The sequence below is a fragment of the Symphalangus syndactylus genome, chromosome 14, assembly GCF_028878055.3.
Source record: "Symphalangus syndactylus isolate Jambi chromosome 14, NHGRI_mSymSyn1-v2.1_pri, whole genome shotgun sequence".
NCBI classification, from domain to species: domain Eukaryota; kingdom Metazoa; phylum Chordata; class Mammalia; order Primates; family Hylobatidae; genus Symphalangus; species Symphalangus syndactylus.
The window spans coordinates 22500519-22527546 of record NC_072436.2 but is presented as its reverse complement, the minus strand read 5'-3'; the positions used below and the strand labels follow the sequence as shown (position 1 = coordinate 22527546).

The 27028-nt window shown below is 45.2% G+C and overlaps 2 protein-coding genes across 14 annotated transcripts in view; one reads left to right on the top strand and one right to left on the bottom strand.

Moving 5' to 3' along the window:
• ARSG (arylsulfatase G) overlaps positions 1-27028 on the top strand; it is a 176380-nt gene that overhangs the window by 7492 nt on the left and 141860 nt on the right. For 3 of the 9 annotated variants that reach the window (XM_055243908.2, XM_063617505.1, XM_055243905.2), the window contains exon 1: positions 25053-25310. The exons of 1 other annotated variant lie outside the window; for it this stretch is intronic. The gene's annotated coding sequence lies outside the window, so the exon portion shown is untranslated. Of the gene's footprint in view, positions 1-25052; positions 26009-27028 lie in introns of those variants that run through there. 5 more of the 9 variants (XM_063617504.1, XM_063617506.1, XM_063617503.1 and 2 more) reach the window with 3 other exon arrangements.
• The window catches only part of SLC16A6 (solute carrier family 16 member 6), a 47958-nt gene continuing 21449 nt past the window's right edge, over positions 520-27028 (bottom strand). Inside the window, exons 1-7 of one of the 5 annotated variants that reach the window (XM_063617500.1) lie at positions 25135-25152; positions 24828-24905; positions 12198-12436; positions 7728-7871; positions 6136-6264; positions 4326-5141; positions 520-2821 (exon numbers count right to left, since the gene is read on the bottom strand). In XM_063617500.1, the coding sequence (XP_063473570.1) occupies positions 2571-2821; positions 4326-5141; positions 6136-6264; positions 7728-7871; positions 12198-12429 (1572 nt within the window). In that variant the 5' untranslated portion in view covers positions 12430-12436; positions 24828-24905; positions 25135-25152 and the 3' untranslated portion in view covers positions 520-2570. Of the gene's footprint in view, positions 2822-4325; positions 5142-6135; positions 6265-7727; positions 7872-12197; positions 12437-12534; positions 12878-17059; positions 17163-24827; positions 25011-25134; positions 25153-27028 lie in introns of those variants that run through there. The other 4 variants (XM_063617501.1, XM_063617502.1, XM_055243903.2 and 1 more) reach the window with 4 other exon arrangements.

Here is a 27028-nt window from a genome sequence, read left to right as displayed (position 1 = left end):
AGACATAAAAAAGTTTAGGCCACACACGATGGCTCACACCTGTAATCCCAGCACTTTTGAGAGGCTGAGACAGGTGGATCACCTGAGGTCAGGAGTTTGAAGCCAGCCTGGCTAACATGGTGAAACCCCATTTCTAGTAAAAATACACAAAATTAGCCAGGCATGGTGGCAGGCACCTGTAATCCTAGCTACTGGGGAGGGTGAGACAGGAGAATCACTTGAACCTGAGAGGCGGAGGTTGCAGTGAGCTGAGATTGTGCCATTGCACTCCAGCCTGGGCAACAAGAGCGAAACTCCATCTCAAAAAATAATAATAATAAATATAAGTAAATAAAAAGTTCAGTAGAAACTTCTTGGGAAACTTTGTGTCGCTAGTAAAAAGGTTTTGCAGAAGATAAACGTTAAAAAATTATTTATTTGGAGTGCATCGTTGGTGAGTCTTTATAACCTTAATTGCCTCAAACACTGAATGCTGTGACAGTCAATACAAAAATCTTATAACACAAGAAAATCAGTCTCTTTAAATAAAAAAATCCATAAATTTATTGCAAATCTAGAAGTACCAGAATGTCACTAATACAGAACAAATCGGCAATCTTGTTTGTATTTTCTTCCAAACGTTTAAAACCTTGATTATTGACATACTGAAATTGGCATACATTTTGTTTTCATGCAGATAACAGAATAGACATGGAGCAGATCCCTCAGAAATCAGTTATAAATATTAAATTGTATTGAACATTCATAGTAAAAAATATGTTGTAAAGTGCTGAAGTCATGTAAGTCTGCAAAACTGCCACAAGCTCAAAGTTCTTCTCAAGCAGTGACAGAGATTTGCTACATCCACCTTGTTTTAGATATGCCTGTTTTTGACAGACACTTTGTCATTTCCTCCCCCACCCTCCCCAAAGTTTTATAGATTGTCCTATTTCTATGGCTGATAAGATGCCCTACAAAATGTAGCAGGTGGTGATGAACTATGCCACTTTCATTTCAGTGCAGAGAAATATTCAAGCTTGTGTGTACCTGTAACCAAACTAGGCTTGTTATGCTTTTCCCCCTGAGTTGTCATAAATTAACATTAACGATGAATAAAGATGGAGCAGCAAGCATTGACCATCACCTGCAGGGTGAGACTGTGGTAAAATAGGTGAGTAAAAAGTCCACCTATTATCCTGACACTTGCCCTCTTTACAGAAAACTGCTAACGTGAGCAATACTATACATGTAGTGTAACTCCAAAAAAAAAAAGGAAGAATAAAACAAACAAAACAAAACAATGACCAGTTACCCAATACCTCTGGCAACTTAGAGCAATCAAGTCATGTGTTATAGAAGATGTAAATTGCAACTTGTAACTCACTATAACATAATTGTCTCTGTTACCCCCATGTGAAATACAGAAATGCTTCAATAATTAGATGGTTTTTTCTTTAAATCAGAAATGCTTTAACAGTTCACTGAAATATAATTCTGATCAAAGAAGTTCCTCAAGTATTCTTAGATGATAAAACAAATTATTTTTGAAAGCTAAGGTGATTTGCTATCCATTATTTTTTCCCCTTTAATAGCACACGTTGCCCCTAATCAAATGGAAGAATCATGACAACTTGGCCTTTTATGAAAGTATTTTTACAAGATAAGACGTATTCTTGAGGCATTTAAAGGATTGCAGAAAGGAGGTAAAAATGCTGCTTATGTCTCAGATTTTATTTCTTTTGATTACTTTAATCATCCTAGAATAACTTAATAATAAATAGTGGTTTAAATTAAAGACACTACAGTCATATAGTTCTGTATAACTAAAAGCAACAGGAAACACATTTTTAAATGCCATTTTGTATATTCTGTACTGAAACACTTCTGGTAAGGACTGGCCATAAAAAGAAGTGGTAATCTTCACATTTATGAAGTTCAAGTTATATATATACTTAAAATTTGTTTATTAGTAAAATGTTTGGTCTTAAACTATACTTCATTTCCAGCAAGCAGAGGCCGTAATTTGTTAATGGGAACCTTGGTATTTTACAAAGGGTTTAACAAAAACTATTCATATTTCTGAAAATTAGGAATTTTTAAAATGATTGAAGTCTTTTTTTTTTTTTTTTCTGACTGGCCAATTTCATTTCAATGACCGGGGTTGGATGTTGTTTTATTCAAGATAGTAGTTTATTCAGACAAGACCACAGGAGAAAGAAAAGAAAGAAAGAAAATCAATTATCCCATGTGAAAGCTTTTAAAACCACTTTGCCAGTTCATGTCACTATTTTAATATTGGAATGTGAACCAAAGAGTCTACATATCTTTTGTATTGCTACTGAATACAGCCAGATTTATATATGGAAGAGTGCTTGGTTGTTTTTTGTTTTGGCTTTAAAAACAAGCAAACAAAAAAGCTTAAAACAAAACAAAACAAAAACGATGTTGGTAGTGCTCTTCACGTACACATTCCCTTTAAAATGTAGTTTTGAAAGTGGAGTAGAGGGGTTAGCTCCTCTACCTCCTTGTGTCCCCGTTGCGCCCACCCCATCCCTCTCCAGCCAACACAGTGGCTGTTGTAAGAAAGTGTGTCATACTGGCTCCATTTGCACGTGAACTCTGTGCTCATTTTTTGCAAGATCCATTTCCAGAAAGTCTTCAGGTATGTCCTGTAAAGTCTTCCCACGATGGCTCACTACCTTTGTTTCACCTGAATGATGACGCTGGCACAGTCCCATCTTACACGGTCTCACCAGGGCTAGGCACACAGCAGCCAGGGCCATGCCAGCTGCGCAGGAATAGAAGGCCCTGCTGTAGATCTTACTTTGGTCCACCAGCAAACCTGGAAGACAGCATGGCATCCGTTAACAGCATCCTTCCTAGACATAAGCCCCTCACCCAGGTGACCATCCCATTCAGAAGCCTCTCAGTTTCATTGCCTTCCTTGTTTTCTTTTGTGTTTCTAAAGAAAAATGGGTGTTAAAGGCAGAAATCTTTACTAAATTGGAGAGGAGAAAGAGACAAACACACAATATACTTGTTCTTCTTGGGCTAAGCCTGTCCTAGCAGAGGATCTAAAACCTGAGACATTTAGATGCATACTTCTTTGAAAAGGTAATATTCTTTGGTAGGAAGGAACTGTATTATTTTCACTTAAGTTCGCTTTAGGTATTTTTTTTTTTTTTTTTTTTTTTAGACAGAGTTTTATTCTTGTCACCCCAGGTGGAGTGCAATGGTGCAATCGCGGGTCACTGCAACCTCCGCCTCCCAGGTTCAGGCGATTCTCCCGCCTTAGCCTCCTGAATAGCTGGGATTAGAGGCGTCTGCCACCATGCCCAGCTACTTTTGTATTTTTAGTAGAGAGATGGGGTTTTGCCATTTTGGCCAGGCTGGTCTGGAACTCCTGACCTCAAATGATCTACCTGCCTCATCCTCCCAAAGTGTTGGGATTAGAGGCATGAGCCACTGCGCCCGGCCCACTTTAGGTATCTTTTGACAGGGGGTATGATTTCTAATCACAAACACTTTAAAGACCCATTTGGGATCTAAGATATGAAACATACCTATGTCCCTCCTACAAGGAAAGATTCTGTACAAATCAATTAGGTATTTACAGACTGCTGCTATCCATTCCCAAATACCTTTCCTAAGAAAGGAAGATGACTTACAGAAGTCCATTAGTTCTATCATTCCAAAAGTCAGGTGGGCTCTGAAGGTAATAAGTCCATGAGTTCTTGTCTAGCATGAGAGAAGGCAAGGTGATAGAAAAAGCCTGGGTCGGTGGGCACGGTGGCTCACACCTGTAATCCTAGTACTTTGGGAGGCCAAGGCAGGCAGATCACGAGGTCAAGAGATTGAGACCATCCTGGCCAACACGGTGAAACCCCATCTCTACTAAAAATACAAAAATTAGCCAGGCATGGTGGTGGGTGCCTGTAGTCCCAGCTACTCAGGAGGCTGAGGCAGGAGAATCACTTGAATCTGGGAGGTGGAGGTTGCAGTGAGCCGAGACTGCGCCACTGCACTCCAGCCTGGGTGATAGAGCGAGATTCCATCTCAAAAAAAAAAAAAAAAAAAAGGCCTGGGTCAATCTGGACTACAGACACAGCTTCCAGTCCTGATTTGACCACTAATTTACCATCTGACCTTTGGCTTCAATTCTTTGGCCTTCAGTTTCCTCATATTTAAATCAAGAAGGCTGGCTCAGGTAATCTCTAATCCCTGGCAGCTCTAAAATTCAATGGAAATATATAACGGCAGTAAGTTTTCTTCTGGCTTGAATAGGAAGCTAGCACAATTCATAAGGGAAAGTAGACAAGCGTTTGTATTTTGTGTATTTAAATTACCTGCAAGGGGCGGTCCAGCCAGTCCTGCTATGCTCTGAATGAAGATGTAGACCCCAGCTGCAGAAGACATCTTCTCGATGCCCACGACATCATCCTCAGCAAGCAGTGGAATGTGGGTCCCTCCTATTGTTCCAACCATACACCCAAAAAATATGCTACATGACATTAGACCCCAGAATTCAGTAGCAAAAGTAAAGGCAAACAGAGACACAGTCAATAAGATGACGCAGATGAGCTCAATGTAAATCTTACGAATGGGCTCTCTGTTAAGGACAAAACCAGCTCCGATCCTCCCGAAAACTTCTGCAATGGCCATCGTAGATAATAAAAAAGCAGCGCGGTCCTGGTCAATGCCCAGACTAATGCCCAGAGGAATGATGTACAGGGAAGGTGCAAAGAATCCCAGTGTTGCAAAGAGACCAAATAATGCATAACAAATAAAACTTTTCTCTTTCAAAATGGAGAAGTCTAATAGCGGGGCTTTCTTTTCACTTGGCCTGGGGCTGGTCTTTACCAGGACCTGCTGCATGTCGGCCTTCGGCTCCAGTTCTGGGTTAGTGTGAGTAGGCACATTTTTAGGTGAGGTAGTTAGTTCTACTCCTGAGTCAATGGAGTCTATTGAGGTTCGTGTTTTCTCATTTTCAAGCATATACTGCGCTTCTTTCCGATTTTCCTGGATGACTATTTTCGGTGACCCTGGTCCTCTGATGATGATGGGTCTGAGCAGTGCTCCGAAGACGACAATGTTTAACTGTAGTAGGCCCACGAAGAGGAGGCTGTATCTCCAGCCAATGCGCTCCTTCAGAGCCATGATTGCTTGAATAGGCAGGAGTGAAGAAGAAATAAAATATAAGGTCAATAATGGACTCAAGACCTGTGAGAAGCCATCAAGAAGAAATATGGATCCAGATTTTGTTATAAGTTCTGTGGAAATTTATTATACTCAGCAGTATGAATGTACTCAATCTTTATTTATTTATTTATTTTTTGAGATGGAGTCTCGCTCTGTCACCAGGCTGGAGTGCAGTGGCCCGATCTCAGCTCACTGCAACCTCCACCTGCCGGGTTCAAGCAATTCTCCTGCCTCAGCCTCCCAAGTAGCTGGGACTACAGGCGTGTGCCACCATGCACAGCCAATTTTTGTATTTTTAGTAGAGACAGGGTTTCACCATGTTGGCCAGGATGGTCTCCATCTCTTGACCTCGTGATCTGCCTGCCTCAGCCTCCCAAAGTGCTGGGATTACAGGCATGAGCCACTCACTGCACCTGGCCTTTTTTTGTGTGTTTTAAGTAGAGACAGGGTTTCGCCATGTTTGCCAGGCTGGTCTCGAACTCCTGACCTCAGGTGATCCGCCCACCTCAGCCTCCCAAAGTGCTGGGATTACAGGCGTGAGCCACCGTGCTCAGTAAAATATTTTGTTTTGAGATGATCTACACACAGATAAGAATGCTGTCTTTATTAGCATAATCTAAATCCACATTGAATGTAGCTCTTTTGAAAAAGGAGAGGACGTAACAGGTGAACAATTGCAAATTATTAGATTATTCTGGAATGCATGTGTCAAGAAAGCCCTACCACTGCATATGTGCCCAGTTAGGAATTCAAACCTATTGTTAAGGTGGTCTGAATACCTAAAGTGGGGGTTAGGGAGGACAGATCCTAAAAATGAGCTGGAGAAGAGACGTAAATAATCTCTCATTACACATACACTTAAAGTCATCCATACTGTTGGCAAAAGTTAGCATAGCAAGAATACCTGAGTGGCGTCCCTCATCCACATTCATACTTAGACCGTTGTAGTTCACCTACCTGGTGCGAAAGCAAACACAGCGAAACATTCTCCTGTGGAAGCAACTGCTGTGACTATGGAACGTCTTTTGCCAAAATACTGTGACAGGATGGTTACAGTTGGGAGAAAACTAAAGCAGTATCCCAGACCTGTGAAAGAAAAGTCAAGAAAGCCAGTGAGACCCACATACTGCTTGAGACTGGAAGGATGCATTCAAAGATCTGGGATTTTTGGTTTTGCTTTTTGAATCTTAAGTTCTAGGAGCCAAGTAATTCATTCTGGACAAAGGTGATGTTGCAAAGAAAAATGAGTTTCATTAAAGGTCTGGATAAACTTCAGTGGGTGTTTGGGATACTAAAAGTAGAACTTTTTTTTTTTTTTTTTTTTTTTTGAGACGGAGTCTTGCTCTGTCGCCCAGGCTGGAGTGCGTGGCGCAATCTCGGCTCACTGCAAGCTCCGCCTCCCGGGTTCACGCCATTCTCCTGCCTCAGCCTCTCCGAGTAGCTGGGACTACAGGCGCCCGCCACCATGCCCGGCTAATTTTTTGTATTTTTGGTAGAGACGGGGTTTCACTGTGGTCTCGATCTCCTGACCTCGTGATCCGCCCGCCTCGGCCTCCCAAAGTGCTGGGATTACAAGCGTGAGCCACCGCGCCCGGCCTTTTTTTTTTTTTTTTTTTTACTTTGCAACACTTTTTTTCAAATTTGTATAATTCACAATGGATGAAACTATTATTGCATGAAATTTTATATAAGATTTGTATCTAGAAAGAAATAAGTCATTCCATATGTGCAGAAATACAGGAAAAATTTAAAGTCTGCAAATCTTAACAACTGTGTGTGTGTGTGTATCTATCACCTATGAGGAATATATGGCCTCCTTTTATTGCTCATTTCTTTTTCTTTTTAAACAGACAGGGTCTCGCTCTGTTGCCCAGGCTGGAGTGCAGTGGTGTGATCACAGCTCACTGGAGCCTTGATCTCCCAGGCTCAAGTGATCCTCCCACCTCAGCCTCCAAAGTGATAGGATGGTTACAGCTGGGACCACAGGCACACACCACCATGCTTGGCTAGTTTTTTATTTTTTGTAGAGATGGGGTCTCCCTATGTTGCCCCAGTTGGTCTCAAACTGCTGGGCTCAAGTGATCCTCCTGCCTCAGCCTCCTGAAGCGCTGGGATTACAGGCATGAGCCACCATCCTGGCTACTCCGTTTAAATGGGAAAAGGTTTTCTTAGGCCCCCAAGAATAAGTCTGGCATGTTACACTTCCCCTACAGCCCTGGATCCTCAGACACTGAATGGAGAAATACTGGCTATAGGAATTCGTCTTACTTTGTAAAAATGCTATCTTTTGACTGCAAGTATAGCAAAAGAGAAGTTATCATCATCATTGGTGAAGATCAAACAAAAACTCTTGGGCACTTGAGAACAGGTTCCCAGGTCCCCTGAAGTCTATATAGCTCAGTTCAAAACTACTGATCTGAGACACTGTTAATGTTAAAGAAAAAAAAGAAAGAGAAAGAAATATAGTTTGCCTTTAATTTCCTCCTTCCCCTCCCTTGTTCTTCAAACTAAGTGTCTAGACAACTTCTGAGCCAAAGAGGAACACTTACCAGAGATGATGCCGATGGCGACGTACATATGAGAAACCTCTTGTGAGAAGGAGGCGGCCACCATCCCGGTGCTGACAAGTAGCCCCCCCAACATCACCACCAGACGGTGTCCGAAACGATTGCTCAGGACTGTGGCGAGGGGAGCTGCCGGGAAAGAACAAAATGATATTTTAATTCACAGAGGCTTCAGGGTTAGCTGCCATAAGACTCCTTCCTCCATGTCTTGCACATGGAAGGATGATGTCAAATATAAATACGGCTGGGCGCGGTGGCTCATGCCTGTAATCCCAGCACTTTGGAAAGCTGAGGAGGGAGGATCGCTTGAGTCCAGGAGTTCAAGACCAGCCTGGGCAACATGGTAAAACCCCGTCTCTACAAAAAATACAAAAATTAGCCAGGCATGGTGGTGTGCACCTGTAGTCCCAGCTACTCGGGAGGCAGAGGTGGGAGGATTGCTTGAGCCTGGGAGGCAGAGGATGCAGTGAGCCAAGATCACACCACTGTACTCCATACTGGGTGACAGAGTGAGACTCTGTCTCAAGAAAAAACAAAACCAAACCATAATACATTTCATGCAAAGTCAGTGCAGGAATTATTTTACTATTTGTTCAAATTCAACACGATTTGTCAGACTCCTGAAAGAGAAAGCCAGAATAACAGCATAAAACCTTTATCTATAGTTTTAGATGACTCTGACTCACCATGAGCATCTATAAAATTAGATATGTATTTGATGTTATTCTATAATAAAAATTGGTTTTCCTATGATTGCTTGAATTATTTTTTCTCTACTCACTGCTTTGGGTTCTTTTTAAAAAGCTCCATTTGGGGTCAGATTCTAGTTAGTTTCATTTTTTTTTTTTTTTTGAGATGGAGTTTTGCTTTTGTTGCCTAGGCTGGAGTGCAATGGCGTGATCTCGGCTCACCACAAACTCTGCCTCCTGGTTCAAGCGATTCTCCTGCCTCAGCCTCCCGAGTAGCTGGGATTACAGGCATGTGCCACCATGCCCAGCTAATTTTGTATTTTTAGTAGAGATGGGGTTTCTCCATGTTGGTCAGGCTGGTCTCGAACTCCCGACCTCAGGTGATCCGCCCACCTCGGCCTCCCAAAGTGTTGGGATTACAGGCGTGAGCCACCGTGACCAGCCTAGTTACTTTACAGGATGAAAGAATGTGAATTCTAAGTTATGCACACCTGAAGGAGAGTTGCTATGGGATAGATAATTGAAAGTGAATCATCATTTGCTTAGCTTCTATAAGCTGTATCCCCTAGGACATTTAAATCTGGCAAATTAGTTTCCTAGTTATAGGTTACTTAATATTAACTTGACAACAGTGACATAAGTGAGCCATTGAGAGTTGGGTCAAGGAACAACAACATGCTAGAAGAGGAAGTGGGAAGAAAAGGATCCCATTTTTTGGGGTTATCTATATATATCTACTATGTTAACTATTAGAATACTAAGTAATCTTGGATGTAGCTCATAATAAAACCACTCTCGTCATTTTGAGCCAGGATGTTGGCTCAAAGCATTAACAACTAGAATAATAGCATTTGGAAGAATTATCTTCTGGTATAATAGTATTAAGTGGAAATTTCTTGTTGACTACATTTTTATTTTTAGTTATAAAAGACCTAAAACTTAAGCTTTGGGATTTTCTTTTTATTTAGATTACCAAATGTAACATTTTTGTCCTAATTCATTTGTTATCTTTCTAAGATGGTAATTAAGCATTCCACAATTTAAAAATTAAGTTATCTTGGCCGGGTGCAGTGGCTCACACCTGTAAATCCAGCACTTTGGGAGGCCGAGGCAGGCAGATCACGAGTTCAGGAGTTAGAGACCAGCCTGGCCAACATAGCAAAACCCCGTCTCTGCTATAAAAATACAAAAAAACTAGCCAGCCACGGTGGCAGGTGCCTGTAGTCCCAGCTACTCAGGAGGCTGAGGCAGGAGAATCACTTGAACTTGGGAGACAGAGGTTGCAGTGAGCTGAGACCGCACCACTGCACTCCAGCCTAGGCAACAAAGCGAGACATCTCAAAAAAAAAATTAATTTATCTTGATACTCACTTAAAGTGGAACCAGGAACTACTTCATGAAACTTGTAAGGGATAGCATGAGAACTAACAAGATAAATTTTTCTCTCTCTCTTTTTTTTTTTTTTTTTTTTTTTTTGGAGACAGAGTCTTGCTCTGTCTCCCAGGTTAGAGTGCAGTGGCACAATCTCAGCTTACTGCAAACTCTTCCTCCCAGGATCAAGTGATTCTCCTGCCTCAGCCTTCTGAGTAGCTGGGATTACAGGTGCCCACCACCATACCCGGCTAACAGGAGAAATTTCTACCTTACCCAAAGGGTAAAAACATGTAGAACTGCCTCATGAAGACATTCTATGGCTAAAAATGGACTACATTTAAAGAAGGGCTTTAACTTCAGTGATAACTTCAGAGATAACAGTTCCATGACAGAGTGTAAGGGTAAACTCAGGGAAGTTTAAGGTCAGCCTGGTTAACTTTCTTTACTTTTTTTATTTTTTTTTTATTTTTTATTTTTTTGAGACGGAGTCTCGCTCTGTCGCCCAGGCTGGAGTGCAGTGGCGCAATCTCGGCTCACTGCAAGCTCCGCCTCCCGGGTTCACGCCATTCTCCTGCCTCAGCCTCTCCGAGTAGCTGGGACTACAGGCGCCCACCACCACGCCCGGCTAATTTTTTGTCTTTTTTAGTAGAGACGGGGTTTCACCGTGGTCTCGATCTCCTGACCTCGTGATCCGCCCGCCTCGGCCTCCCAAAGTGCTGGGATTACAAGCGTGAGCCACCGCGCCCGGCCACTTTTTTTATTTTTTGAGATGGGGTCTTGCTCTGTTGCCCAGGCTGGAATGCAATGGCATGATCATGGCTCACTGCAGCCTTGACCTCCCAGGCTCAAGTGATCCTCGCTCTGCAGCCTCCTGAGTAGCTGGGATCACAAGTGTGTACCACCATGCCTGGCCAATTTTTTATTTTAATTTTTTGTAGAGATGGAGTCTTGCTATGTTGCCCAGGCTAGTCTCAAACTCTGGGGCTCAAGTGTTCCTTTCATCTTGGCCTCCCAGAGTGATGGGATTACAGGCATGAGCCACCATGCCCAGCTTGGTTAACTTTCTGAGGTGAGTTCAACAGCCCTTTTCTCTTGGAAAAACCCTTGGCAATTATTTCTGACAGACCAATGAACTCATGAGACCTGGCAAGTATATCCAATAGCCCTTTATAGGACCAAGTGAAGATTAGTATGTTAAAAATGATACTGAAGCCCCATTTTATTTTACACTATTGGGTCTGGGAGTATATTATGTAATGACAAGTCAGTGAAGTCCTTTAGGGAAACAGGTGCTTGGAATTCAGAAGGTCTCCCCAGAACAATATTTGTAATTTCACCTTATCTCCTTGTACACATCTCATTTTTCTTCATGCATCCACATTTACATGTTTCCACTTGGAATTATGAGATTGGGGCCTGGTATGTCAGCAATTTTTTTTTTTTTTTTTTTTTTTTGAGACAGAGTCTCGCCCTGTTGCCCAGGCTGGAGTGCAATGGCACGATCTGGGCTTACTGCAACCTCCACCTCCCGGGTTCACGCGATTCTCCTACCTCAGCCTCCTGAGTAGCTGGCATTACAGGCACATACCACCATGCCCAGTTAATTTTTTGTATTTTTAGTAGAGGGGGTTTCACTATGTTGGTCAGGCTGGTCTCGAACTCCTGATCTCGTGATCCACCTGCCTCAGCTTCCCAAAGTGCTGGGATTACAGGCGTGAGCCACCATGCCCGGCCGCAACTTTTTTCTTTTTTGAGATGGTGTCTCACTCTGTTTCCCAGGCTGGAGTGCAGTGGCGTGATCTCAGCTCACTGCAACCTCCGCCTCCTGGGTTCAAGTGATTCTTGTGCCTCAGCCTCCCAAGTAGCTAGGACTACAAGTGTGAACCACTGTGCCTGGCTAATTTTTCTATTTTCAGTAGAGATGGGGTTACACCCTGCTGGCCAGCCTGGTCTTGAACTCCTGACCTCAAGTGATCCACCCACCTTGACCTCTCAAAGTGTTTACAGGCGTGAGCCACCGTGCCCGGCCATCAGCAACTTTTTGATGTTGCTTCTTAGACAGTGACTATATCCTCTCATCCTCACAAAAGGGGGTTGACTGCACTCCTCAAGGGAATTTACAGAATCCTAAGAGTGTGCAGACAGCAGATGTTTAATACATGTGTGTTAAATTGAAGGCTGTCATGGCTGGCAAATAAGGCTTTTTTCTTCAGTGCCTTTTGTTTCTTGCCAATCCTCAATGCTCTGAAAACCCTGTTAGTCGGGGCTAGGAAGGACCAACAGGTGTATAAGGGAATGAAAGCACCACAAACACACCAAATACCATTACCAAGGTAGCCAAATTAAAAGGGACCTACACTAATGTCATGGTTAGGCCGAAAGATGTACTAACCTGAAAATGTTAAGACAAACACACAGATTGAGATTATCCATGAGATCCTGCTATTGGATTCATTAAAACTGTCCATTAAGTCATTAAAGAAGACACCAAATGTCTTGATGATGCCATAGGTGAAGACTTCAACGAAGAAAAATGAAACAGCTACCGCCCAGCCCCATCCTCCATCAGGCACTTCAGTATACACGTTGGCTTTGGAACAAAGCTTTAATTTATTTTGGGTCATTCTTAATCTGAAAGAAAAAGTTAAAAAACAATTCAGATCAGCAATAGCACGAGGAGTGATGATTCTCATACTCTTAAGCAAACATAACAGATAAGAACTACTTACCCCATTTCTTAGGTTGTTGAATATTTATTTATTTATTTATTGAGATGGAGTCTTGCTCTGTTGTCCAGGCTACAGTGCAGTGGCATGATCTCAGCTCACTGCAACCTCTGCCTCCTGGGTTCAAGCAATTCTCCTGCCTCAGCCTCCCAAGTAGCTGGGACTACAGGCATGTGCCACCACACCCAGCTAATTTTTTTTTTTTTTTTTTTTGAGACAGAGTCTCGCTCTGTTGCCCAGGCTGCAGTGTAGTGGTGTGATCTTGGCTCACTGAAATCTCTGCCTCCTGGGTTCAGCCTCCCGAGTAGCTGAGATTACAGACGCCTGCCACCACACCTGGCTAATTTTTGTATTTTTAGTAGAGATGGGGTTTTGCCATGTTGGCCAGGCTGGTCTCGAACTCTTGACCTCAAGGGATCCACCCGCCTTGGCCTCCCAAAGTGCTGGGATTATAGGCATGAGCCACCACACCCAGCTGATTGTTGAATATTTAAATCATGTACAAGTAGTATAAAGTATTTGGATAATTTTATGTATATATACATATATACAAATCTTGGTATTGTACATGGGGCCTCCCAAAAAGACAGTTAAATGGGAAAAACAAACAGACATGAAGAACCAGAGCAGAACAGAGCACATTGAAGGACACCAAATGGCCGCCAGACTAAGTATTAATGCTGACCTTGAAGGACTCAACTTAGGCAAAAAAAGACTGAATTGACCACAGGAAGGTTGATCAGAAATGAAGCCTAGAAAATGGAGGCTGAAAAGCAAACACTGGCCGTGCATCCAGCACCTTTCACCGAGTGTTTGAGATACCATAAGCATTTCTGCTTGATGTCCCTGGCCACCGCAATCACCCAGCCAACTCTTCTTCCCCCGCATTTTCCACTCAGTGAGCAATATTCTGATTATGATTTGGTGTTCCATATGGATGTACCTACACAGACACAATGTCACTATAAATCAAAATGGGGGCATTCTGTCTTCTGGGAGTTTGTAAAGCAGGAGTAATTTCCTCACAGTTGACCACCACTTAGTATATTAGCGATTGAATTTCCAAGTACATGATGATACTCTAGAATATGGTGTCTAAATAAGGTACTATTATACAAGCCTGTGGGGCCCATCTGGACACCAGTTAACTGAGTTACCCCTAACCTCACTGTGCCTCTCCATTCAAACTGCAACAAACATCAGAACAAGCTGGCCTGTCTTAACACCACTAAGGAGACATTGACATTGACATTGACATTGGTTTAACTTGAGTCTTCTGGATTGGGCTCTAGCACATGAATACTGTCTTTTTCAAAGCCTCTGTAATTACATATACTTTGAAACAGTCATGTGTATTTTTAGCCTAACTAAAAATTAATGATATCTATAATAATCAATGAGTCCATGGTCTTACAGCTCTTAATGGCAACCAACTTCAAGTTTAAGAATTCTTTATGGCCGGGTGCAGTGGCTCACACCTGTAATCCCAGCACTTTGGGAGGCCGAGGCGGGTGGATCACCTGAGGTCAGGAGTTCGAGACCAGCCTGGCCAACATGGCAAAACCCCGTCTCTACTAAAACTACAAAAAGTAGCTGGGCATGCTGGCAGGCACCTGTAATCCCAGCTACTCAGGAGGCTGAGGCAGGAGAATTGCTTGAACCTGGGAGGAGGAGGTTGCAGTGAGCTGAGATCATGCCACTGCACTCCAGCCTGGGCAACAGAGCAACACTCTGTCTCAAAAAACAAATAATAAGAATAAGAATTATTTACATATGACCCAAAGCAATCTACAGACTGGATTCCTATCAAAATACCAATGACATTATTCACAGAAATAGAAGAAAAAAATCCTACAATTTGTATGGAACCACAAAAGATCATGAATAGCCAAAGCCATCCTGAAAAAAAGAACAAAGCTGGAGGCATCACACTAACAGACCTCAAAATATATGACAACACTACAGTAATCAAAACACCATAGTACTGGCATAAAAACAGACACACTGACCAATGGAACAGAAGAGAGAACCCTGAAATTAATCCACATGTCTACACCCAACTGATTTTTGGCAAAGGTGCCACAGACATTCATTGGAGAAAGTTCAGTCTCTTCAATAAATGGCACTTTGAAAACTGGGTATCGATACAAAGAATGAAGCTAAATCCCCACCTTTCACCCTATATAACAATCAATTCAAAATGGATCAAAGACTTAAATGTAAGACCTAAAACTATAAAACTAATAGAAGAAAACATAGGGGAAACACTTTAGGACATTTGTCTGAGGAAAAATTTTTATGAATAAGACTGGAAGAGCACACACAACAAAAGCAGAAATAAACATGGGATTATATTAAGCTAAACAGATTCTGCGCAGCAAAGGGAACCTATTAACAGAGTGAGGCCAGGTGTAGTAGCTCACGCCTATAATCCCAGCACTTCGGAACACCAAGGTGGGTGGATTGCCTGAGCTAAGGAGTTTGAGACCAGCCTGGGCAACATGGTGAGACGCCATCCTTACTGAAAATACAAAAAATTAGCTGGGCCTGGTGGCACACACCTGTAGTCCCAGCTACTCAGGAGGCTGAGGGATGAGGATTGCTTGAACCCAGGAGGTGGAGGTTGCAGTGAGCTGAGATCATGCCACTTCACTCTAGCCTGGGTGACAGAAGAAGACTCCGCCTCCAAAAAAAAAAAAAAGAATGAAAAGACAACCCACAGAAGGGTAGAAAATATTTGTAAACTATTCATCCGATAGGGGATTAATATCCAGAATATACAAGGAACTCAAACATCTTAACAGCAAAAAAAACTCCCCAACAATCTGACTTAAAAATGGGTGAACAGGCTTATGCCTATAATCCCAGCACTTTGGGAGGCTGAGGCGGGTGGATCATGAGGTCAAGAGATCGAGACCATCCTGGCCAACATGGTGAAATCCCATCTCTATTAAAAATACAAACATTAGCTGGGTGTGGTGGTGTGCACCTCTACACCTGTAGTCCCAGCTACTCGGGAGGCTGAGGCAGGAGACTCACTTGAACCCAGGAGGCGGAGGTTGCAGTGAGCCAAGATCGCGCCACTGTACTCCAGCCTGGCAACACGGCAAGACTCTGTCTCAAAAAAAAAAAAAATAAATAAATAAATAAAATGGGTGAATAATCTGAGCAGACATTTCTCAAAGGACATACGTATGACCAACAAATATATTTAAAATCATTAAGGAAATGCAAATCAAAACCACAGTGAGGTATCATCTTACCTCATTGGGATGGCTATGATCAGAAGACAAAAAATAAATGCTGGCAAGGATGTGGAGAAAAGAACTCTTACACACTGTTGGTAGGAATGTAAACTAGTACAGCCAATATGGACAACAGTATGGAGCTTCCTCAAAAAACTACAAATATAGGAACACTTTTACACTGCTGGTGGGACTGTAAACTAGTTCAACCATTGTGGAAGACAGCGTGGCAATTCCTCAAGGATCTAGAACTGGAAATACCATTTGACCCAGCCATCCCATTACTGGGTATATACCCAAAGGACTATAAATCATGCTGCTATAAAGACTCATGCACACGTATGTTTACTGTGGCACTATTCACAATAGCAAAGACTCGGAACCAACCCAAATGTCCATCAATGATAGATTGGATTAAGAAAATGTGGCACATATACACCATGGAATACTATGCAGCCATAAAAAAGGATGAGTTCGTGTCCTTTGTAGGGACACGGATGAAGCTGGAAACCATCATTCTCAGCAAACTATTGCAAGGACAAAAAAACCAAATACCACATGTTCTCACTCATAGGTGGGAATTGAACAATGAGAACACTTGGACACAGGAAGGGGAACATCACACACCGGGGCCTGTCGTGGGGTGGGGGGAAGGGGGAGGGATAGCATTAGGAGATATACCTAATGTAAATGAGAAGTTAATGGGTGCAGCACACCAACATGGCACATCTATACATATGTAACAAATCTGCACGTTGTGCACATATACCCTAGAACGTAAATTAAAAAAAAAAAAAAACTACAAATAGGGCCAGGAGCAGTGGCTCATGCCTATAATCCCAGCACTTTGGGAAACTGAGGTGGGAGGATTGCTTGAGCCCTGCAGTTTGAGAACAGCCTGGGTAACATAGGGAGATGCTGTCTCTACAAAAAAGTATAAAAAAAAATTAGCAGGCCAGGCATGGTGGCTCATGCCTGTAATCCCAGAACTTTGGGAGGCCAAGATGGGTGGATCATGAGGTCAGGAGTTCGAGACCAGTCTGGCCAACATAGTGAAACCCCATCTCTACTAAAAATACAAAAAAAAAAAAAAATTAGCTGAGTGTGGTGGTGGGTGCCTGTAATCCCAGCTACTTGGGAGGCTGAGGCAGGAGAATTGCTTGAACCCAGGAGGCAGAGGTTGCAGTGAGCTGAGATTGTGCCACTGCACTCCAGCCTGCGTGACACTGTGACACTCTGTCTCAAAAAAAAAAAAAAAATTGGCGGGGTGTGGTGACACATACCTGTAGTTCCAGCCACTTGGGTGGCTGAGGTGGGAGGATTGCTTGAGTTGAGGCTGGAAGCTTGAGGCTGCAGTAAGAAGTGATCACACCACTGCACCCTTGCCTGGATGACAGAGCAAGACCCTGTCTAAATTTTTTTTTTTTTTTTTTAAGTTGGCTGGCGTGGTGGCTCACACCCATAATCCTACCACTTTCGGAGGTCGAACTGGATGGGTCACTTGAGGTCAGGAGTTCAAGACCAGCCTGGGCCGGGCGTGGTGGCTCACGCCTGTAATCCTAACACTTTGGGAGGCTGAGGCGGGCGAATCACCTGAGGTTGGGAGTTTGAAATCAGCCTGACAAACATGGAGAAACCCCGTCTCTACTAAAAAAAAATACAAAAATTAGTCGGGTGTGGTGGCGCATGCCTGTAATCCCAGCTACTCGGGAGGCTGAGGCAGGAGAATCACTTGAACCTGGAAGGCAGAGGTTGCAGTGAGCCAAGATCGTGCCATTGCACTCCAGCCTGGGCAACAAGAGCAAAACTCCGTCTCAAAAAAAAAAAAAAAAAAAAGACCAGCCTGGCCAACATAGCAAAACACTGTCTCTACTAAAAATACAAAAATTGGTAGTAGTGTGAGCCTGTTATCCCAGCTATCCAGGAGACTGAGGCACGAGAATCACTTGAACCTAGGAGGCGGAGGTTGCAGTGAGCCGAGGTCACACCACTGCACTCCAGCCTGGGCAACAGAGTGAGAGTCTGTCTCAGAAGAAAAAAAAAAAAAAAAAAAGGCTGGGCGCAGTGGCTCATGCCTGTAATCCTTTGAGAGGCCGAGGCAGGTGGGTCACTTGAGGTCAGGAGTTTTAGGCCAGCCTAGCCAACATGGTGAAACCCGGTGTCTACTAAAAATGCAAAAACTAGCCAGATGTGGTGGCACGTGCCTGTAGTCCCAGCTACTCAGGAGGCTGAGGGAGGAGGATCATTTGAACCTGGAAGGCAGAGGTTGCAATGAGCCAAGATCGTGCCACTGCACACCAGTCTGGGTGACAGAGCAAGACTCTGTCTAAAATAAATAAATAAATAAATAAATAAATAAATAAATAAATAAATAAATAAAATGTAAAAAGAAAATTCTTTACAATTATACAATTGTATACAGGTGAATTTTCAGGGTCAGGGTGCATTATATCCTTTATATCCTTTTCCTAGCCATAAGTTGTTGGGTGAAAGTTACTAAGGCAAAGGTTTTATTGAAAATAGAAGGCAAATGAAAAATAACAGGATACAACCTCATCTATCCAGCAGACTTGCTGGTTTTCTATTTTTAAAATCTAATGTTCTGAATTTACTCTACAAATCTTAAAAAGCAGCAAATCTGATCTAACTTAATGTCATTCATCCTACTGATAGCGCCATTCCCACTGTAGCCTAATACTTGGGAAGGACAATATATTCACTTTATATTCTATTACGGCTAAATATTTGGTTGATTAAAATAAGGCATAAGCTGCTGTAAGATGAGTATGCTCTTTGCAGCAAAGGCCTTTGGATTTTGATGTGTGTTGATGTGTCATAAATTATATGCTCACAAAATCTGAGGTCTATTTCTCTTTGTACAACTCCATGTCCCCGGACCCCACCTGTACCTTGTACACAGCTTGTATTTATTTTTTCAACAAAATACCTATCAGGTGCCAGGTCCTCGCTTTCACTGTAGGGGCACTACAGTGAAAAGACCAAGAGATGGTCTCTGCCTTCATGGACTAAAATATTTGCTGATGATGATGCTAAGGAAAATGAATGCATCTGAAATGCATCCTATGTAAATGATTCAACCACATCTTGCCAGAGTTCAGCACATTTCTGACAAGCAGTCAGGACTCAGTAGCTACGAAGTCCAAGGTCAAATTGGCACAGTTATTCTAACCCAGAAATGTGCCCAGAAGGTCTTAAGAGTTTTAATGGAGGGCTTAGGACCACCTTGAAACAAAATACATAGTGATAAAATTTGATAAAGACCCTAGAGAGACGTGGAGTGCAGTGGCACGATCATAGCTCACTGCAGCCTCAAAACTCCTGGGCTTGTGCTGGGCGCAGTGGCTCACACCTGTAATCCCAACACTTTGGGAGGCCGATGTGGGTGGATTGCCTTGGGTCAGGTTTCGAGATCAGCCTGGCCAACATGGTGAAACCCCGTCTCTACTAAAATTACAAAAATTAGCCTGGCGTGGTGGTGTGCACCTGTACTCCCAGCTACTCGGGAGGCTGCGGTGGGAGAACTGCTTGAACCCAGGAGGCAGAGGTTGCAGTGAGCTGAGATTGTGCCACTGCGCTCCAGCCTGGGTGACAAGAATGAGACTCCGTCTCAAAAAACAAAAACAAAAAAACTCCTGGGCTCAAGTGACCCTCCTCAGCCTCTCAAGTGGCTAGGACTATAGGTATGTGCCACCATGCCCAGCCAATTTTTTTTTTTATTTTTTTATTTTTATTTTTATTTATGTTTTGAGATGGAGTCCAGGCTGAGTGCAGTGGCATGATTTCGGCTCACTGCCACCTCCACCCCTTGAGTTCAAGCAATTCTTTGCCTCAGCCTCCCAAGTAGCTGGGATTACAGACGCCTGCCACCATGCCCAGCTAATTTTTTGTATTGTTAGTAGAGACGGGGTTTCACCATGTTGGCCAGGCCGGTCTGGAACTCCTGACCTCATGATCCACCCCCCTCGGCCTCCCAAAGTGCTGGGATTACAGGTGTGAGCCACCATGCCTGGCATAATTTTTATTTTTTGTAGAGACAGGGTCTCACCATGTGGACCAGGCTGTGGACTGCATTTAGATGAGTGGGACCAGATTGCAGTTTTTGTATGAGCTGAGATTACCTGCCATCATGAGAAGGCTCTGTCTGGCCAGCACTGAAGTTCTGGTGCCAGCTGCCCCTTTCCTCTCTTCCCTTGCCTGTATCATCAGATGTTTACACTTGCAAAACGGATGGGGTTAGGATGAATCTGTAACCCCTGAATAGAGTTAGAATTATTGAATGTTAAAGCTGAAGGGGAAAATTGAGGTCATCTTTTTCAATTCCTCTTTGTAAAATCTTACTCATTTTGTAAAATCGGGAAACTGATCCCCAAGAGGTGAAGGGACTTTACTGAAATAGCCCAGTACTGAATCTCCTGCCTTCCAGGGCTCCTGCTGTACAAGCCTACAGGAGAGCATTTTATTTAATTTAATTTTTTTGAGATGGAGTCTTGCTATGTCACGTAGGCTGAAGTGTAGTGGCACGATCTTGGCTCACTGCAACCTTAGCCTCCAGGATTCAAGCGATTCTCCTGCCTCAGCCTCCTGAGTAGCTGGGATTACAGGCGCCCACCACCATGCCCGGCTAATTTTTGTATTTTTAGTAGAGATGAGGTTTCATTATGCTGGCTAGGCTGGTCTCGAACTCTTGACCTCAAGTGATCTGCCTGCCTTGGCCTCCCAAAGTATAGGATTACAGGTGTGAGAAACAGCTGATACTTTTGAATTTAGTACTGAATTCTATTAATCAACTGATGGCTCAAGCCAAGCCTGGTGGCCCAAGGAAACTGAGCGCAAAGAAAGTGTAAATGCTAGATAGTTCTTGCAAACATGGGTGTAAAGTAGCTAGCTGGTCATTGCTTAGATCTATTCTATGACAGCTGTTTAGAAGATGGTGGACTTTTTGTTTTTGTTTTTGGAGATGGAGTTTCGCTCTTGTTGCCCAGGCTGGAGTGCCATGGCACGATCTCAGCTCACTGCAACCTCCACCTCCTGGGTTCAAGTGATTCTCCTGCCTTAGCCTCCCAAGAAGCTGGGATTATACGCGTGCGCCACCATGCCCGGCTAATTTTGTTTCAGTAGAGATGGAGTTTCACCATGTTGGTCAGGCTGGTCTTGGACTTCTAATGCCAGGTGATCTGCCTGCTTCGGCCTCCCAAAGTGATAGTATTAAACGTTAGATAGTATCTAAACGATAGTGCTGGGATTACAGGCGTGAGCCACCATGCCCAGCCTTCTTCTTTTTTTTTCTTTAATAGAGACAGGGTCTCCCTATGTTGCCTAGGCTGGTCTGGAACTCCCGGACTCAAGCGATCCTCCCACCTCGGCCTCCCAAAGTGATAGTATTAAACGTGTGAGCCACCTCACCTGGGACTATTCATTTCTATTTCCTTTCTGAGCCCCTGCTGGGAAGTTAATTCCTTAGTTTTTTTAAAAAACTCTGCTTTAGGTCTGAGCTATTCTATTCTAGCTAGTCACATATAACTTTCACCTGCATTCTTCGGTTTTTGGACAGAAGCTTTCTTTTCTTTTTATAACTGAGATCTCCATCAAGGAAAGATGACACCTTGAACCCCGTCCTACCCCCAAGGTTTATGCCTTTATCATCCTAAAGCATCCTATGTCCTATTATATTTAGCTTTGAAGATAAGACCACAATATAAAGTAATAACAGGATAACCTGGTTTCTAAACCTTCCTGGGTGATAATGTCTCTATTTAGGTAAAGTCATGCACAGGGTCTTTCCTTCAAAAACCCAGTCATAAGGGGAGAAAGCACTTGGTTGCAGAATAAAACGCTTCCTAGACTCTTCTCCCTTTTTTCTTTTCTTTTCTTTCTTTTTCTTTCTCTCTCTCTCCCCCTCCCTCCCTTCTTTCTTTTCCCTTCTTTCCTTCCTTCTTTTCTTTTCTTCTGTCTTGGAGGGGGATGGAGTCTCAGTCTGTCTCCCCAGCTGGAGCACAGTGGTACGATTGCTCACTGCAAGCTCCGCCTCCCATGTTCCAGCGACTCTCCTGCCTCAGACTCCTGAGTAGCTGGGATTAAAGGCGCTTGCCACCACGCCTGGCTAATTTTTTTTTTTTTTTTTTTTTTTTGTATTTTTAGTAGAGAAAGGGTTTCACCATGTTGGTCAGACTGGTCTCAAACTCCTGACCTTGTGATCCGCCTGCCTCAGCCTCCCAAAGTGCTGGGATTACAGGCGTAAGCCACCATGCCCGGCCTTCTCCTTTTCTTTTTTCCATTCCTTCAGCAGAAGGCCAAACCTTCTGTCTTTGCAAACAAAGCAACTGAGGCCTGAATTTTGCACTCATTTATGCAGAAGCCTCTGTAAGTTCCAGAATATAAAAGTTTATCTGTCCACTTTGGTTTGTGGCCATGTGAATTTATCTGATGGGTAGGGATATTTTTCAGCTGTGTAGGGATCTAACTGGTGAGGCAAGCTGAGTCATCCTGCCCATCAACCCCTGCTTTACGGATGATGGAATTTAGGCAAGTCACTTCGCTTCCCTATTTTCAATGTCAATGTAAAATCAAGGTAAATGTAAAAAAGGGAGTTGAACTAGACTCTGATGAGCTTAGATCTCTTCCTGCCCTAATAGTCTATACTTCTATGATATCCTTTGACCGTCACTTGCTTTAATCCTTCTAAGCCCTTTGAAGGCAAGGCCCAAGAGTTGGTCTTCTTAAAGCTCTTAGGCCATATTTGTTAATTTCTGTGTACCATTAACTGGCTGCACAGTTATGGAAACCACTGAATCCCGAACTTCTAGAACATCTATCATCTGTAAAGCATGGGTTGTCAGGGGAGTCTCTCAAGCCTTTTCCAACTTATAAAACCCGACAATTCTGAATGGCGGTTCCTGGCAGCCATCTTCCCTTCACCCTAGTGTTCTTCTGGAGGAAGTACAATGACACAATCCACGGGCAGTTTGGAGGATTTCCTAGTAGCATGTGGTTAAGTGTCCCCTTAAATAAATGAGTATTGGCTGGGTGCGGTAGCTCATGCCTATAATCCCAGCAATTAGGGAGGCCGAAGCAGGCAGATTGCTTGAGCCCAGGAGTTTGAGACCAACCCAGGCAACATAGTGAGACTGTGTCTCTACAAAAAAATTAAAAACGAGGTGGGAGGATCGCTTGAGCCCGGGAGGTCGAGGCTGCAATGAGCAGAGATCACGCTACTGCACTCCCATGATGGGAGTGAGACCCTACCTCTAAACAAATAAATAAGTAGGTATCTTGCCAAAGGCTTGGAAATCCGCTATCCTTGGGAGTTTCGCTGTGATTTAATTTGTTGAGAGAAGATTTGGCCCGAGGGCATGAAAAAAATTGGATTATTGTAGACCATCAGAGTTATTCTAGGGTCAGCTAAGAGCAAGGTTCAAAACGCAGGCTCTGGATAGAAATGGGGTGGCTACTGTTGTAGGCAGACCCCGAGAAAAAGCACTGCGGATTTCTCTTCTTAAAGGCGTAGCCCGGAGAACAGCTTTGACAAGTTGTTTCTGGCCCAAGTTGTCAAAACCAGTCTGTATTTGGCTAAAGTTCATTTGCATTCTCTATTTAAAAAAAATTTCCAAACCTAACCTGGAGCTGCCTCACGATGTTGAATCACTGGCTGCAACCGAGTCACCATTTTGCAAGACTATGGTGTTGAAACCTGAGCCCCTAATTTAAGTGTCTTCCTCAGGAGTTCCACTGAGGAAAGTCCTTTTTCGGAAACCACAGAAGGAAAACTCAGGGTTAGTGGTACTCATTACACTGGAAGGAGCTTTTCCACTTGGCTGCATTGTTTATTTACATACTCTAAGTTCCTATTTTGGACACCCTTCCCTTAATTATGAGAAGAGGGGTTTCTATTATATCATCTGGCCGGATGTATTGTTGGCCCCAAAAATGCCACATAACGGTGCTTGGGACATGGGGAGATGCATGGTTTAGAGATTTCAGCATAAGCACTTGTCATCTTTTTACAAACAAGACACCTATCTTACCATGATTTGCAAAAACAATCAGATCACTGAGAAATCTTATTCCCGGGGTAGAAACCATCTCCTGCGAGAAGGAGCTGGCACGGAGTGTCTAACCGTGCAAACAAAACCGGCTTCCAGGTTGACAAGTTGTAATTGCTCTTCCCCAGTTGGCTCCGGGGAGCTTTTTCTAAGACTGACGCCCCCCGTGTTTGGTGACATTTTATATACGCCACCTAACAAACTTCTATGACCTGTCTTGCTAGGGTGGGGGGAATAAAAAGAAAAGACGACAACAACCTAGAAGGAAATAACCCATTTCCTCTGCAAAACCATCTTCCCTTGCTACGGAACTGCTCGGCGACACCAGCGCTTTCCTGCGGTTGGCAGCCCGGGAACCTTGAAGTTGCGCGGGACCCGCCGTCAGCCGCTGACAGTTCTGACCGTCCAGGTGGAGAACCCGCGCTCTGCCGGGAAATCCCCGCCTTCCCGCAGGGGACAAACAGTGGCCGCCCCAGGGAGTGCTGTGTTTGGGGGTCGCGGGAGGCAGGGAGCCCCACTTTCCCTCGCGCTGCCTCAGTGGCTGCCCTGCGTGCGCGCGCCAGCCTGGGGAAGGAAGGTACCTCTGACATTTCGCTCCTGCGACGCGCAAGCAACTTCATGCGGAAAATCCGCGGAGGGGCTGAGCCTGGAGCCCCCGACTCTTCCGACGTCCCGGAGCCCCCAACCCGGGGCAGGGGGCACTCAAAGGCCAGGCGTGCCTTTAGGTATCTTCCGGGACCCAACTGTACCAGGGTTACGGACATTCAACTCTCAGCTACCCACACCGGCGCGAGCGCGTCATTCCGGTGGCCCTGGGCATTCCTAACTGTCAGAGCGAATATTTTTGGGAATAACCTTTCCAAAATGTGAAGATGTTCAGTGGTCTCCTCCGCCTCCCATCCCAAAAAAAGGCCCCAACACATATTTTTTAAAAAACAACCCACACCCCACAATCAAACTTTTAAACATGTAAAATAATAAACCAACTCACCAAGTTAGAAGGGAAGAGAATAAACCCCAAAAGGCTCCCAATAAGGCGGAGGCTTGGCCTCCCCCTCCTTATAAGCCGCTCGGTAACATGAGAAAAGGATTAACCCCTTAGGGGGCGGGACCGACTCTAGCGCAAGTTGGCTCGGGCTGGTGAGGCCGGAGCGCCCGGGCCCTCCACCCACTCCCGCGACGCGGGCACCCAAGCCACACCCTCCCCCCGCCCCCCACCCCGGCCGCCTGCGACCCGGGCCGTGCGTGCTGCCGCCCGCGCCCCGGCCCCGCGTCGCTGCCTAGCTCTTATCCTATACCGGCTGCAGCCGGTCTCCGCCGGCCTCGGGGGCGCGCCGCCGCCGACCATGTGCTGCGAGCGCCGAGCGCAGCCAAGGAGGGGGCCTGCCTGGCGCGCGCGCGCCGGCCCACGTGGACCTGAGCCGCGCCGGGGGCGCGCCCGCCCGCCTGCAGCCTGGGCTGGGGGTCACGAAAGGTAACCGCGTCGCGGTCCGGGGCCGGGCCGCCCCCGCCAGCGCCGCCGGGGTCCTTGGCACAACGCCCCGATCTCCCAACCCAGGCACGCCTCTGCGCGCGTGACCCGCCCAGACCCCGGAGCTTTGCTGCAACGCTAGTAGGAGCGCGAGCGTGCAGGGTGTTGGGGGGCGCCTGCACCCTGTCTCGGAGCATCTCGGCCAGGCGCGCGCGCGCGGGTCCCCGTCCCCACCTCCGGGCGCCTTCCTGGCGCGCCCACTGCCCAGTCCCGCCCGCCCCCTGAGGATTTAGGGATTTAGCGGGGAGGGGGAACGCGCGCGCCGGGGCTGATCCCGCGCGGCGCTCGCGGCTGCGGCGGCTTCGCGCCCGCCCGGAGCAGAACAGGTTCCTTCCAGTTTGGGTGTGAGCTGCGCGCGCGGCGCCTGAGTTCCTCCTGCAGCGCCCACTTCCCCCAGTTTCGTCAACTCGCGCACCCCCACAGTTCCCCTTCCGGCGATGGGGAGGGAGTGCCGCAGTGGGCCCCAGGAAGCGAGCGGCCGGGCCGCTGCGGGTGCCTTGCTTCCCCCACTTTGCTGCACCGGCAGCAGCAGCAGCAACAGCATCCGCGTTGCGCGAAAGGAATGTGAGCAGCCGGGCTGAGTCAGCATCCCCGGCCCGGGGCACGCGCGCACCCTCCAGGCAGAGACGGCGTCGGCACAGGTGCATGGCTCCCATACCCGCGGGGAGCCCTCTGTAAGGGACCTGGAGGTTTAGACGGTCCGTGCCCCTCATCCCGTAGTCCCCGACCCCAAGGTCACTGTGAACTAAGCGAATGATGCACGCGAAACCTCAGTTAGGAGCGCCTCATGGGGACAAAGCATGTGTCAGATCCTAGACATTTCAGAGCCTGCGGGGGCGCAAACTTAGCTTCTTGGTCTCTACCTCACATCCCGAGGGCAAATTTGGAAACTGCTCGGAAGCAAAGGCCATGTTATTTGCATTCGTCTGCAGACTTTGGCGCCGGCTGCTGCCTTCATTGGGGTTCGGGGAATGTGGTTCTGATGTCAGAAACGCAAGAGAGCCTAGTTTGGGAGTGCGTGCACGGAGGGTCGCCACCGGGAGGAGTCGGCGATCTGAATTTTAATAAAAATCCTTCCTTGCTCGCTGATTTCTCTCACCATTTTGGGATAGGCTCTCCTGAGATAAATGCCATCCTTTGCCGTTGACAAGTTCTGGTTGTGTAAGTGGGGAGAAGATTCGTTGGTACAGGGTGCCTTGTATGGCCAGTACTGTACAGCCAGGGGGCCGCTGAGTAGCTTTGCAAGCTTGTAGGTGTAATTTAACCTCGTAGAGCGTTAATTTCTCCAGATCTGTAAAATGGGGATGGAGGTGGTATTCCCAGAATTGGAGTGTTTAATTTATGGTACTTGTAAAGTGCAGATCGCAGTGACTGGCATTTCGTAAGGCCTCAGTACCCATTAGCTCTTGCTGCTGTTATTTATGCTTTACCAAGGCCAATTAATTGCTGACTCCAACACACTCCCTGTGAGAGAGAGCCTTTTTTGAGTTGTTCTTCAAAGGATCCACATATAATGATATTTAGAAACTGATTTGAACACTTCATGCTAATGCAGGGCTGCCTGTAAGATAATCTTTGATATTTAGGATCTTACACTTTAATAGTTAGAACCTGTTACTGTACTCTGTATGGAAATGTCATGTGCAATACGACAGCATATT